This window comes from Poecilia latipinna, unplaced genomic scaffold (assembly GCF_001443285.1).
Source record: "Poecilia latipinna isolate Pla-1442-1.1 unplaced genomic scaffold, P_latipinna-1.0 Scaffold810, whole genome shotgun sequence".
NCBI lineage: Eukaryota > Metazoa > Chordata > Actinopteri > Cyprinodontiformes > Poeciliidae > Poecilia > Poecilia latipinna.
In genome coordinates this window covers 57,414-70,476 of record NW_015113426.1, presented here as the reverse complement: position 1 = coordinate 70,476, position 13,063 = coordinate 57,414, and the positions used below count along the sequence as shown (strand labels likewise).

At 38.6% G+C, this 13,063-nt stretch overlaps 1 protein-coding gene across 1 annotated transcript; it reads right to left on the bottom strand.

Moving 5' to 3' along the window:
• Positions 1–1,641: 1,641 nt before the first annotated feature.
• On the bottom strand, positions 1,642–12,571 carry uri1 (URI1 prefoldin like chaperone). Its single transcript, XM_015047148.1, has 11 exons — positions 12,178–12,571; positions 10,035–10,069; positions 7,518–7,596; positions 7,190–7,325; positions 6,124–6,215; positions 5,974–6,037; positions 5,635–5,821; positions 3,839–4,082; positions 3,602–3,753; positions 2,585–2,825; positions 1,642–2,355 (listed from the first exon to the last, which is right to left on the bottom strand). Exons 1-11 carry the CDS (start codon positions 12,247–12,249, stop codon positions 2,167–2,169), a joined length of 1,491 nt encoding a protein of 496 aa, XP_014902634.1. The 5' UTR covers positions 12,250–12,571; the 3' UTR covers positions 1,642–2,166.
• Positions 12,572–13,063: the final 492 nt, after the last annotated feature.

Below are 13,063 nucleotides of genomic sequence, written 5' to 3'. Positions count from 1 at the left end.
TACCTCTAAAGGCAGAAAAAACCAACAAGAATCTGCCTCATAAACTGGGCACAAAATTTGTATGAACCGTAGCTTTGAAAGTTACAGGCAGCCTCTTATTTTGAAGAAATAATACAGTGAAACTGCCAGCTCTGATGTGTCTGAGTGACTTAATCAGCCAAATAAAATCTGCATCACTCCTGAATCAAAAAGAAATTAAAAAAAAAATGGCTGGTCAGCAGGGAATCGTTTTAAAGGTACCATGAGGACATAAATCTGAAACTGTAAAACTACATTTTTTGGGCTCTCTTGACAGAATATTACAGTAAAAGTTCTGCACCGTCAAGATTCAATATTTTATTAACATTTAAAAGCACAGTGTCCAGATTACACCGACAATTCTGTTTTGCAGAGTAGACCGCAAAACAGCAAAATTTCAGCAAATACATTTAAAAAATAATAATAATAATTTGTCTTTTGTAACAGTCTTATTCGTTTACTCTTATTAATAAAACAATAATGCTGCATTCACCTCTGAAGATATCTATTTGAGATCAGGTTTTTTTTAAGCTTTTTTCTCTAAAACATCAAAACATGAGTGTTTGCACAAGTCACGGCTCATGCAAAGTAACAAAACAGAGACCTTTTGGTTTTCCAAAGAATTAAACTCACCCACCATAACTATTCATACAACTTTACAAACATTTTTTTTTTTTTTTCAAATCCACATTTCATTTTTGGGAACTAAAGTAAAAACATCAAAATGTAAAAAGAGATCAAGCAAAGTAGCATAAATGATCTTGTTGTCTAAGACCTCAGGTGTGTTAACCTTACCTTAACATTGTGGGGGATGCGAAGCACGAGATGATCTGGTCTGGGCGACTATTTCTGTGTTGATTTGGTCTAACGTTTCCAATCACTGTCCTGGTGAAAGACGTAAAGTTGACCCATTTGAAGGTTGTTGTTTTTTTGGCAGACATCTATTTGTATTTAATTGATTTCCTGATGCCTTTCACCCCAACTTTAGGGTTTCTTTCAAAAGCGCAAAGACTCTACACCTTTCCGGTCTTTCCTGCTTTCATGTAAGAAATTAGTCCGTTTCTCATGTCACATTTATGCCCAAGGGAAACGGGAAGTCAAGGGTAAAACAATCCAAAACTCCTATGCAATGGATTTAATTAAAAAGTAAAAATTACTGAAATGAAAGTTGCATAAGTTGTAGCTTCAACTTATCTAAAGTAGCTATAAGGAGAGTGAATAAACGTTAACGAGAGCCTGGACAGATCGCCAGTTCATCATAGGCCCAACCATTCATACCTGAGGGAAAACTAATGAGCTAAAACTGTAATAATCATGTTTTTGGACTGTGGGCGGAAGCCAGGGTACCCAGAGAGAAATACCCATATACGGGAGAATATGCGAACTTCGTTAAGAAAGCCAGGATCTTCTTGCTGCAAGACAACAGCTCTAATTACATTAAATATCAGTCAAAGAATTTCAAACATCCAAGACTTTTTCTGCTCCGAAACTTTGATGTTGTATTTGGATCGTCTTTTCTTTAAGTGAAGTGAACCGGTTAAGCAATATTGCTTTTAAAGGCTTTTGGTGCACTATGACACGAACGGCGAAGAAAAGTAAAAGCAGGTGAAAACAGCTGACAAATCACATTTAACATGTTTATTCAGGAAAATAACTCCCAATCAGCAGTAAGGTTTTATAAGTACTGAGAAACTGCATGTTTTTCACAATGTAAAAAGAAAAATGTGGGTAAAATTACTTATTTTCGTTTTAGCTCCCAATCAATTTTTTTTTTCTACATAAAGCTTGTCACGAAAGAATGCATACATTCATCTGGTAGGTCAAAAGAAGGTAGAAATTTCACTGTAGCAGCAGATGCTGCTTGACAAAGAAAGAAAACAATACAACTCATCCAACGTGTCAAAAGCTAGTGTCACCTTCCCTACAAACAGCAAGGGTCAGAAAAGGAGGAGAAAATGTAACTGGTTCCAGGCATCAGGTCGAGGAACAGCAGAAAGGAGATAGATTTATTAATAGTGCTTTGACAGGAATCCTTTTGATCGTAGAAACGGGTAGATGCAAGATGATCAGAACAATGGAGACAGTTGCTTGTGTTTTGTTCAGTTTTGTTGTGGTTAAAAAGAGAAGAAAAAAAGGCCCAAAAAAAAGTCATTTCTGCTGCAGCCTGGCAGCTTTGAACTTTGATACCCTTTTAGGCGCCTGCTCAGGCGGGGGGACGTCAGGTGCGACCTCCTCCTGCTTCCTCTCCAGTATGGTTGGTAAAGCAGGTGGGACGATGGTCAGATGGGGCACCGCTGTAGGCATCGGGTCCTTTTCCACCACTGTACCTGAAAAAGCCTGAGAAAAAAAAAAAAAAAAAAAAGATAAATTAAAAAGAGAGCAAACTGGCACCGGCGTCATCACGTCCACTCATGTAAAGCACCCAATGATAGGTTTGTGCTGTAAGGTAATTAATTTGGACACATTCGGGTCACCGTTTACAAATGTCCTGAAGCTCGAATGTGCCGCATTCATGCAGCAGCTCTGCGCAAGTAAAACGCTGACAAAGACCCAGGACGAGACTAACTTCAAATCTGCTGGGAGTTTGCAGAGGCATCACGGTTGGGCTGTCCTCCTCGGTGATGCCGTCGCTGGTGTCGCTGTGCGTCATCTCGTCGTGGCTGAAGCTGCGGCCGATCATCCTGCGCTCCTCGAAGTCGGCGGCGCTGCTCTCGCTGGTGTCGCTGCACACGCTGTTCTCCCGGCTGCGCGACTTCAGGATGGACTTCCTGGGGATCGGCTCCCCGTTCTTCACGTCCACGAACAACCTGACCCAAAAGCAACAGTCGTGTTTCGTCAGCTGCACTTGCACACGTGGGATGGGCATGCAGAAGTATTAACACTCATTAGTTGTTGTTTTTTTTTTTTTTTTTCACATTTTGTCCAACTGCAACCACAAACTTCTCTGTATTTTAATAGGATTTTATGCAACAAAAAAACAAACAAAAAAAAAACGGCTTTGGACATGAAAACTGGAAGTTTTGCATCTGTGTTCAACCCTCTTTAATCTGTCTCCCCCAAATAAAATCTAGTGCAACCAATTCCTGTTCGAAGTCATTTGTGCATAATTTGATTTCAGTTTAAATCCAGGTATTCTGTGAAGGCCTCAGAGGTTCATTAAAAAACCACTACAGAACAAGCAGTTAAGCAGTCAGGCCAGAGATAAAGTTGAGATGTTTGAACCAGAGTTGGGTTATAAAACAATATAACATGCTGTCAATATGTAGCTGAAAGCTGGACAGGCTTCTCAGCAAGGCATCAAGTACTACATAGGCTTTGTAATGAACTATTCACTTGATGCAGGGGTGTCGAACCAGAAGAACATCAAAAACACGCAGGACACCAACTCTTGAGGCCTGGAGCTGTTCGGTCCTGGTTCAGATTAAACCATGTCCATGTGCTTCTGTGTCGCTCTGTCACACGGAACCCCAAAGAAACATGTTGAAGTTTGCGACTTTAACCTGACACAAACTAAAAAGTTGCACGACGATGAATACCTTTGTGTTTGTGTCCGAGTTCGCAAAGAGGTTTGCTTTGCTTTTACCTGTAGATATCAGCTGGTGTGGTGATTTTATGAAGCTCGTGATGGGAGTGCCCGTTGCTGTGGCCGTTCTTCTTCTTCCTTTTTGAATGCTCCTTCTGCTCTTTTCTTTCACTGAACTTCAAGGTGGTGTTTTTACCCGTGTTTATCCTCACCTGAAATGAAAGAAACACTGGTTGAATACAACCAGAATATTTTTTTTTCTGGTTGTTTATTTTTTTTTTTAATAAACGAGCCGACCTTCTTGGGTTCGACGGTGTGAGAGAAGAAAATGGTTGGCAAACAGCTGCCATCCTCCTCCTCCTCATAGTCTTCCTCTTTCCTCTCTGTTAGTGGCTGTGTGCTGTGAGGCACAGAGCTCCGGTTTGGCTTCAAACTCAGGCCATTTACCGGAAGTGCAGCATCTGCCTCCTTCTCCTCCTCCTCCTCCTCCGATGAAGACGATGATGTGTCTTCACCATTCATGTCCGCATTATCAGACAATCTGGAGGGGGAAAAAACGCTCGTCACTCTTTCAAGATTTGTAAAATAAAGTGGGGAGTGGTGTGGGGACCAATAAGAAGTGGTGAGAAATGTAATGGTTTTAGATATTTAAGGATTACACCATGCAGGTAGGTCGCTACATTTAGTAATTACAGTGACAAAGACTTTAGTTTGAGAAGCTCAAGAACAGCACAGCACTTCATGCGAGTTTCATCAGATACGTTTATCTGAAAGAAAATGATCAGTCATATTAAAACAGAGAGGACACAAGATAACATCAGCCTGCCACTTAAACCAAACTCCTACCTTGAAAAGACTGAAAGCAGATAAAGCTGCATGTTTACAAATGATGTTTTTCAGAAACAAATGATAGGAAGGACATTGTGGTTTTAGAAGACTATAAACATTAAAATTGCTATTTTACTTGATAATCACAGGAATCGACTGCTAATTTGTGTTTCTTTTTCACAAAACAAAGATTTTAAGAGCTTTACAAAGTTGTTACTAATCCAATTAAATGTAGGTTGTTTTTTTTATTTAACTTTGAAAATTAGATCCTTTTAAGACAGAGTGTTGATATTTAGTAAAAAGTAGCATTCAAAAGTAGAAAATGGAAGCTTTGGAGGAAAAAAAATGGATTCCATCAATTACTGTTCTAACTCTACAGTCTCATCAGTTTTTTTTTTTTTTTTATTTTTATTAAGTTGTTTCCTAAAGCCTTGAAAAATAAAACTTAAATGTAGCTAGAGTCGAATTTACCAGAGTGTTGTTGTTCACCTTTAATTTAAAATAGAGCTAAAGCGTTCAATTTCTAATTTGCACAAGCATGAAAATCTGTGGTTTGTCTAGAGGTGGCTGAATGAGAAAATAACCTAAGTGCTATTTCAGTCGTTCAATTGATATTACTATACAGGTTCATTACACACAGTGATGCATTTAGAGCGTTTATGTCTAATTTTGATGGTAATGGCTCACAGCTAATATTACAATATTACATAAGACCAATAAAAAAAATAAGGGTATCTAATAGAAAAATGTCATTGTCAGGGTCTGCCCTACACAACCACGGAGAAGACCCGACAGTTGCCAGACAGTTAATGGAAAGTGTGATCACATTTGTACTGGATATGACTGTGTGTTGTCCTTTTTTGTGTCATCTTCTCTTGAATCAACAGTGTCTGAAAAAACTGAAATGTGTGCTTTTACTGATAGAAAGCCAAAACTGATGCTAAAACAGATAATCTCTCTGCATGTCTGATGAATCTACGCAGCACGTTTCACTTCTTGGTCAAAAACTTTGGTCAATATTCTAAATTAAGTAGGTCCACTGTTTATGTCATATACCGTCACCTTCCTAAAATAATAACCCAAGTCTTTTTTTTTTTTCAAAAGATGATTTAGGCAAAAAAAAAGAAGAAATTGACTTAGCCCATTAGTTTAGAAAGATGACAATATGGAAAAGTGCTTAAAGGTAATTTACAGTAGAAAATAAAATCATAAACTTTTACCATATTACTTCTACTAACCAGAATATATGATAGGTTAGGCTGTACCTGTCCTGCTCGTCCTGCAGCTCCTCCAGTCTCTCGAGTTCATCCAATCGAGCCCACAGCTCCTCCTCAGTCATGACGCCTTTCCTGCTCCCTGTGTCTCCGCTCTCTCCTTCATCCTCCTCTTTCAGACCAAACACCACATCCATCTTGGGCTTAGAATTTGGCTTGTGAGCTATTCTTTGCTTTCCTGTGAAGCAATAATCAGTTCACTTGTTAGCTCTAGGACAAAAAAAAAAAAAAAAGAAACTAACCGTGGTCAGGAATTCAGCAGCAGGCTAATGGTTTTCTTTGCCTTCTCATAAGCCATGATTAAGTGAAATGAGGTCAGATAAAAGGTACCTTTTGTGGCGGGCGAGTCATAGTTTCCGACCTCCTCTCTGATGTCGACATACTTCCCTGTATTCTAAATCACAAGAATGTCGAAGTCAATGCTTTGTGTCCTCGACTGTGTCTTACACAACGTCTGATATGTGCAGAAACGCGACATACAGCCGACATGCTTTCCAGATCTTTCGCAAACCCCACTCTTGCTTCAAAGTTTTTCATGGTCTTGGTCACGTCGTCCAACTGACTCCCCACGTCTGCGGAGACAACAGATGCGCCACGGTGAACGTGAGCGGAACCAGAGAAGCAAATGTGGCCAAAACTGGCGGCGGGCAAACTGTGGCACTCAGATTGAAACGACGGGCTGAATGACAAGCAGCGGCTGAAGAGTTAAAATCCTAAACAAGTCGGGGAAGAGAAGGGGGGAAGAAAAATGATGACACAAACGGTTCATAATATCTTCTGCCCTGAATACTACTCCGGATCATTAAATCTTCACAACAATTAAGCCCTTTCACTAATAGCAGCAGAGGGCCCTTGTTTCCATGGCGATTGGGAGCCCCTCCAGTCAGCGCATCAACTGGAAGTGAGGAAAGGTCAAATACAGAAGGCCTGACAACTCGGCCGCTGTCTGACACATTTCAGCTAGCTCTGTTTGTATTACAGCACTTAGCTCTGTAATAGCAGGGCGGGGAGAGGGTCTGTGGCAGCACGTTTCTGCTTCACCAAACATTCTAATAATGTTCACATCAGAGATCGTTGCTTGGGTCCATTTGACTTGATATGAGATTTTTCAGACTTGGAAAGAGCACGGAGAAACAACGCAGCGATCTTTGTTATATGACAAAAACAAATGCTCCAACAGGGTTGGATTTAGCCAAATAGTGCAACGTTTAAAATCAATAAGCTATTAAAAATGCAAAAAATAAATAAATAAATAAAAAAAGCACACAGTCTTTGCAACATGCCTTGCAGCTTGCAAATGCTTAACAACAAATCTGCCTCTGCAAATGTCATTTACAAAACAGCAACACATTACACCGCTAAGAGAGACATCGTTACGCTCCAAACTCCAGCATGAATTCAAAGCTGCAAGAAATTAAAAACAGACAACTTCTTCACATGTGATATTCAGTCGCCCTCTGCTGGATGAACGGCAGCGTTGAACGACTAGATTAGAAAAAGAGAACATTTCAAAAAAAAAAAAAAAATGACAGGAAACGACACTCACGTTTCATTCTGTGCTCGACAATTTTCTGAGCTTGCTTGGCGGAGCACTTGGCGAACCAGTTGTCGCCCAGCAGCACCGTGACCTCGTTGGTGTGCACGAGTTTCCCGGGCATGAAGGCCAGAGGGCCGAATGGCACCTGCTCAAGGTGCAGAGGACGGTGAGAAACAGCAGAACAAAAGGAGAAGTAGGCCAAATTAAAACAGGTGGAAGAGACTCGGTGAGAAAGTAGAGCAAAAAAAAAAAAAGAAGCAGCACAAGTTTCAGTAATAGCAGTTCGGTAATGAGTCAGTTTGTGTGAAAGTGTCATTTAGACAAAGTCTGCACTCACCATGATGTCATAACACAGCTGATCGGGGAGAGTCCGAAGGCGATCGTCGAGGGCTTCATAGTCAGCCAACACCTTTTTCCTGAAGAAGCGTTCAACCAACCCATCAATAAAATATTTATATAAGAAGCATCCATCACACACACACACACACTCATATTTGCTTATGTATTTTAAACAATAGCTTATTTGTCACCACTAGATGTCACCATTTCCTACTTTTTGAAAGATGGCTTTCGAGCACAACTTCCAACCAGGTTGAAGGAACCAGCTTGTTGAACCTTGAAAACTGACTGAACCTTTGGTCTTTAAAAGTTTGCACCAAACTGTAAGACTATGAACTTCCTGGCGCAAAGAGCCATTTCATCGTAGCAAATTTTTAGTTACTTTTGAATTATTTGTACTTAGAAAAAGAGACCTCAAAGTCTCCACATAAAGGTGAATGCCGAAAAGCTAACCTAAGATGTTTTCTCTTGTAGAAAAGGAAAACAAACTCATGAACTTTATCCTTTAACATTAATAACAAACATATATAGATCGATGATAAAAAAAATTATAATAATGAAGCCAGGGAAAGTTGCATTGATGTATGAACAAGGATGTTAACATGGGGTTAGAATGATTTTTTGAAGCCTGCAACAATGAATTAAAAATTGTGCTAATTTGACAAGCAGCACTGGGCCTTTGATGCAGATGGAAATGAATGCAAGACCTTAGCAAAATTAAGACCATTTAAAATCTAAAAATGTCAAGAGTTAATTCATTAGCCATATATTTTTGCTTTCATTTAAATTTCGTAGTAAATAGAGCCACAAACCTCCAGTGACCTTTACTCAAAAGCAGATCGGGGTGGAGCTTTTATTAAATGTAGCTAATCACAGAAAGCGTTTTCAGAGAAAGGGAGATTCTCTTATTGGTGAGAACAAACAGATACATTTTTCTAGGCAAAACAAAAAAATACAGATACATTTAGGATGTACTTTGTACTTTGTTTCATCAAAATATTGCTTTTTAGTTTCCAGCTGAGCAGATAAGTAGAATGTTTTGTTTTTTTGCTGATTTAGTAAAATAGCTAATTTTGGGGGCCTAAGTAAATCTGTCACAGTTTTGCATTTAAACAGGCAGGTTTATCAAAGGAAAAGGAATGCTTGAGTCAGTGAAAATGTACTTACTGTACCAGACCTGGAGCTTTCTAAAGCTTGTACAATTTCAAAGTGTACCCACAGTGGTGATTCAGCTTAATCTGCCAGTAGAGAGCTTCACTGTTCTCCACTGTTTGCACACAGGATGCATCTCAAATCCTTTAATCAAGTCCACAGCTCCATCAGGCCTGTGTGTTTGTACAGTGCAAGGGCACAACTAGATGCAATAAGCAGATATGACAGGAAGGGGAACATGAATAAAAATCTGATGCACTTCTTCAAATCCTTGCATAACTGTACAGATTTGAAGCTTGTTGCTCTCTCTGGCATGATCATGGGGGCTCCTTTCTACACAATAAGATTCCTCACACACTTTTCAGAGAGTAACACCAAACTTATATGGGAAACTATGCCAGATATTTACACCAAGCAATGTAGACATTTGATCCTGCAACGTATTTCCAATCTGTTACTGTCCAGTTTTGGTTGGCCTGTGTGAATTGTACAGCAGAACAGCAGTTTCTGAAATACTAACAACTTGTTTGGCAAAGTCGCTGAAATGACTGTATGCATTAAGCTTCAGGTGGCCAGTAAATTTACATCTCAAAACTCTGACTTCATCACTTTAAAAAATAAAATAAAATAATTCCTTTATTTAATGGGAAATTGGAGAAAAAAAAACATAGCACTGGACAAAAAGTTATTGCTGGCAAAGTAAAGCTAGACAAAAGGATTTGGTGACCTAGATAGGCTAGGTACTTTATTATCTTTTAAATGATGGCAAAGATTAGCACGTGGGTTTAGGTGAAAATAAAAAGAGCAGTCTAATTTCTGTGGAAATCGTGGTTAATCGAAAACATTAACACAGAGGCGGTTCCTTTATTTTCTTGTGGTTAAAATTTTCTATTTTCAGAAACATGTCATGTGTCGCCCTTTGTTTCAATACACCGGCTTTATTGAATCAAGCAGGTATATTAATAATAAATAAATTATTATTTTTTTTAATTAATAATTACTAAATGAACGGACCGAACTCTGATTCTAAGTAAAATTCACTGGACATTTCTGGTACCATTTAGTAAGTAAATAAAATGAAAGCAAAAAATATTTTTCACTTTGATGACCTCTGCTATCACTCCAACTACAGATTCTCAAACACTCCAGTTTTCATTTATTTTATTCCCACTTTTGCATAGCCTGACAACAATCAGTATTCTAGGCATGCTTTACTTTATGGACTCATATTAGAGAAAATGGCTATAGAAGTTCAAATGACATCATTTCCTGCGATATATAATATATTCTTCCAAAATAAAGCAAAAAAAAAAAAAAAAAAAAAAAAAAATTTTCCCCCGAAAATTATAAAAACTATGCTTACCAGTGCTGAATCCGACTTTCACAGTCTTGCACCACCTGTTTTAGGATAAATAATGATAGTTTGTTTCAATTTCCTTTATTATCATAAGAGGTGCGTTCAAAATCTTTAGCAATGCAAAAAATTTTAAAAAGACAGGATGGGGTATATCTTTTTCACTAACATCTGCACACAAACACACAGTCGGGTAAAAATGTATTGCTTTCCATTGTAGGATTTCAAAAAAATAAAGTGTAAAAAAGAAAAAAAATCCATAGAAACAACAGGGATTACAAGAGCATAACAAGAGCTAGGCGTAAACACCCGCAGAAAAGCAGCTTCTCAGATTGCGATTCGACATGTTCGGATTGTGGCCCCATTTTCTGGGACAAACGATACAAATAAGTTCAGTTGTTTGAATCCTTCCATCCAGCTGATTTCTGTGCTTTATACCCAATGTTAAAATATTGGAGTATTCTGCTTGTTTCGCCCTAAATAGTTAAAATGGTTATAAACCTGATTTACCAGTACAGTGGCGATGCAAGCAGCCCAAACTCAAACTACTTTAGCTTACCAACACCTCTGGTTGACTGGAATAATGGCACCGTTCTACTCCAGATGCAGGCACTGACGGCTTGATTGTCTGATAGGACTCATTGTGTCTCCCAGGGTCATATTTTGAATATATATGCCAGAACCAATACTGGTGCCCCAGTCAAACAAGTATATTTTACACATGCAAAGTACAATAAATTGCTGGGTAGGGACAAAGTAAATTATTCTCTGAAAATATTTTGATATTCGACTTATATAAAACATAGTAATCACTACATGTGGTTAATATACACTTCCAAATCCACATTTCTAGTAATAGCAATGGCTCAAAGCACTAGATTCATAAACCAGTACATAGTTATGGACGAACCTGAAATTGAACTGACAACTTTTAGATTGCAAGACTTCCAAATGAGCCACTGGTCTTTGTGTTTTAGGGTTAAATCAAAGCTGGTTCTTTAACTTTACTGGTTATTGACAAAAAAAAACAAACAAAAAAAAAAAAAAAACATCTAAACCATTTTCACAGACTTTGCCCCTTGTGCTCTGGCTTTGGCTTATGTAGGTGGCATAGTTGACAAACCCTGTTTAATGGCAGTCTTGCATACACAAAAAAAGAAAACCTGTGTCCTTTACCACAAACTGAATTAACCAGGAGTCCTCAAATACAAGCTGTCCTGCAACATTTAGCTGTGCCTCTGCTTTGACACACTTGAGTCAAATAATCAAATCATTAGAAGGATTCTGCAAAACTTTACTGCAATACTGAGGAGGTAATTCAGTCATTTGATTCACTGTTGTTGGACCAGGGATGTCTAGAAGTTGCAAAACAATGGCACTTGAGGCCCTGAAATAAACAAAAACTTGAATTTTATAGGATATGTCCATGTACCAAAAAAGAAGAAAAAACTGTTCAGGTTGGATTTGTCTATGTTTTTGTTTAGATGGATCCAATGTAAGGTCAAACAAGTCTTTAAAACAAATCTTATCTGTTTTAACAAACTGAAAAAAAAAAACGTTCAACCATTGCAGCATGAATTTTGTAGAATATACAAGCATGAAAATAAACCTGTACAAGTTTGATACGTTTATAATTTAAACTACAGCAGATCAGGGGTAACAAGAGACGTTAAATGTGGTGAAATTGCCCCTTAAGTGAGGAGCTAAATCGAAAGCTAACTTCAGCGTCATGTGGGGGCGGAGACGTTACCCCAACTTTCACCTTTAATTTGTTATTTGATTGAAAATTGATACAAATATTAATTTTGTCTACAAAGCTCAGTGAAAACTACATGTATTAGGGTGTAAACTAGAGAACCAAAGTATGTGTTAAAAGAACCGAAACCAACAGAACACGCCTCCCTTTAACATTTAAATGAAACTTAGACGTGCGCGTAACGGGAGGAAGCTTCTCGAAATCCGTGAATGTGATGTGAAGGAAGAGGAATCAAAATCATGGAGTCCTTTTTTTTTTTTCTTGCAGAGCACATTTGAACAAATCCACGCGTGGATCCGAAACAAACCACGGACTGATCCAACCGCATGGTCAGGAGCCGACAGTGGCTCTGCTAACACCAAAAGCAAACGGCTTCGAGTGAACAATTCAAATTACCTTTTGGTGTTCCTCTCTGAGTCTGACCACTCCGCCGAGATGTTCCATATTCGTGTTACCTTTTTCAGCCATTGTCAGCCCAAATGCAAAGGGGTAAATATGCGTTCTGTGACCCACAAAACAATGCTCAGGGGTTTCTGTGAGTCCTAAAGAAGTGTTTATGAATCCAGCAGCTTTTCCTCAGATGCGTCCTGCACGCAGTCATCAATGAGGCAGTGATGAATATCCACACTTCCGGAGGTGATATCATTTCACACTCTCATTTCAAGATTTCTGCATGATCCCCCGAAATATATCCACCGTTTCAAGATCCAAAAGATTAGCAAAAAACACTCCCCGTCACTCTCGCTGCGCCATGAACTTCAACATCAAGATGGCGGAAGTATATCAGGGACATCCGGTTAGAAGTTTCAAAAGTAAGAGCACAGCTGAAGGAACAGCCATCTTCACATGATGATAGAATTTACACAGAAAGCAGCCAGCAAACACTATTCCCAGAATATTTAGGAAACTTTTTCTAAATGGTTTGCAATGTATGACACATCAGGCAGCAATTTCTGAATTTTTGTTATGAAAAATATAACTGAAAAAGTATGAGAGCCTCATATTATCAGACAAACCACAAGACACCAAGTTTGGGTTTGGAAGCGGTCTCAGTTTATTTAATCGGTCAATCGGGAGATATTAGCATTAGCACCTAGCATGTGCTCCAGTTCTCCATCCCGATCTCTCCCCAGTGGAACGAATAACAAAAGGGAAGAGGAAATTAATAACTTAATGCTTATTAAGTTATTATTAGGTTATTAAGTAATAACTTAAGTTATTATTAAGTTGTTATTGAGTTATTATAATTAAGTTATTATTAAGTTGTTATTGAGTTATTATA

Excerpts from the sequence above, each read along its gene's own strand:
- uri1 (XM_015047148.1), bottom strand. The coding sequence starts at position 12,249 with ATGGCTGAAAAAGGTAACACGAATATGGAACATCTCGGCGGAGTGGTC. Across the intron at positions 6,216-7,189 it reads TGTCGAGCACAGAATGAAAC|ACGTGGGGAGTCAGTTGGAC; the intron begins GTGAGTGTCGTT and ends TTGTCTCCGCAG. Across the intron at positions 4,083-5,634 it reads CTGCAGGACGAGCAGGACAG|ATTGTCTGATAATGCGGACA; the intron begins GTACAGCCTAAC and ends TTCCCCCTCCAG.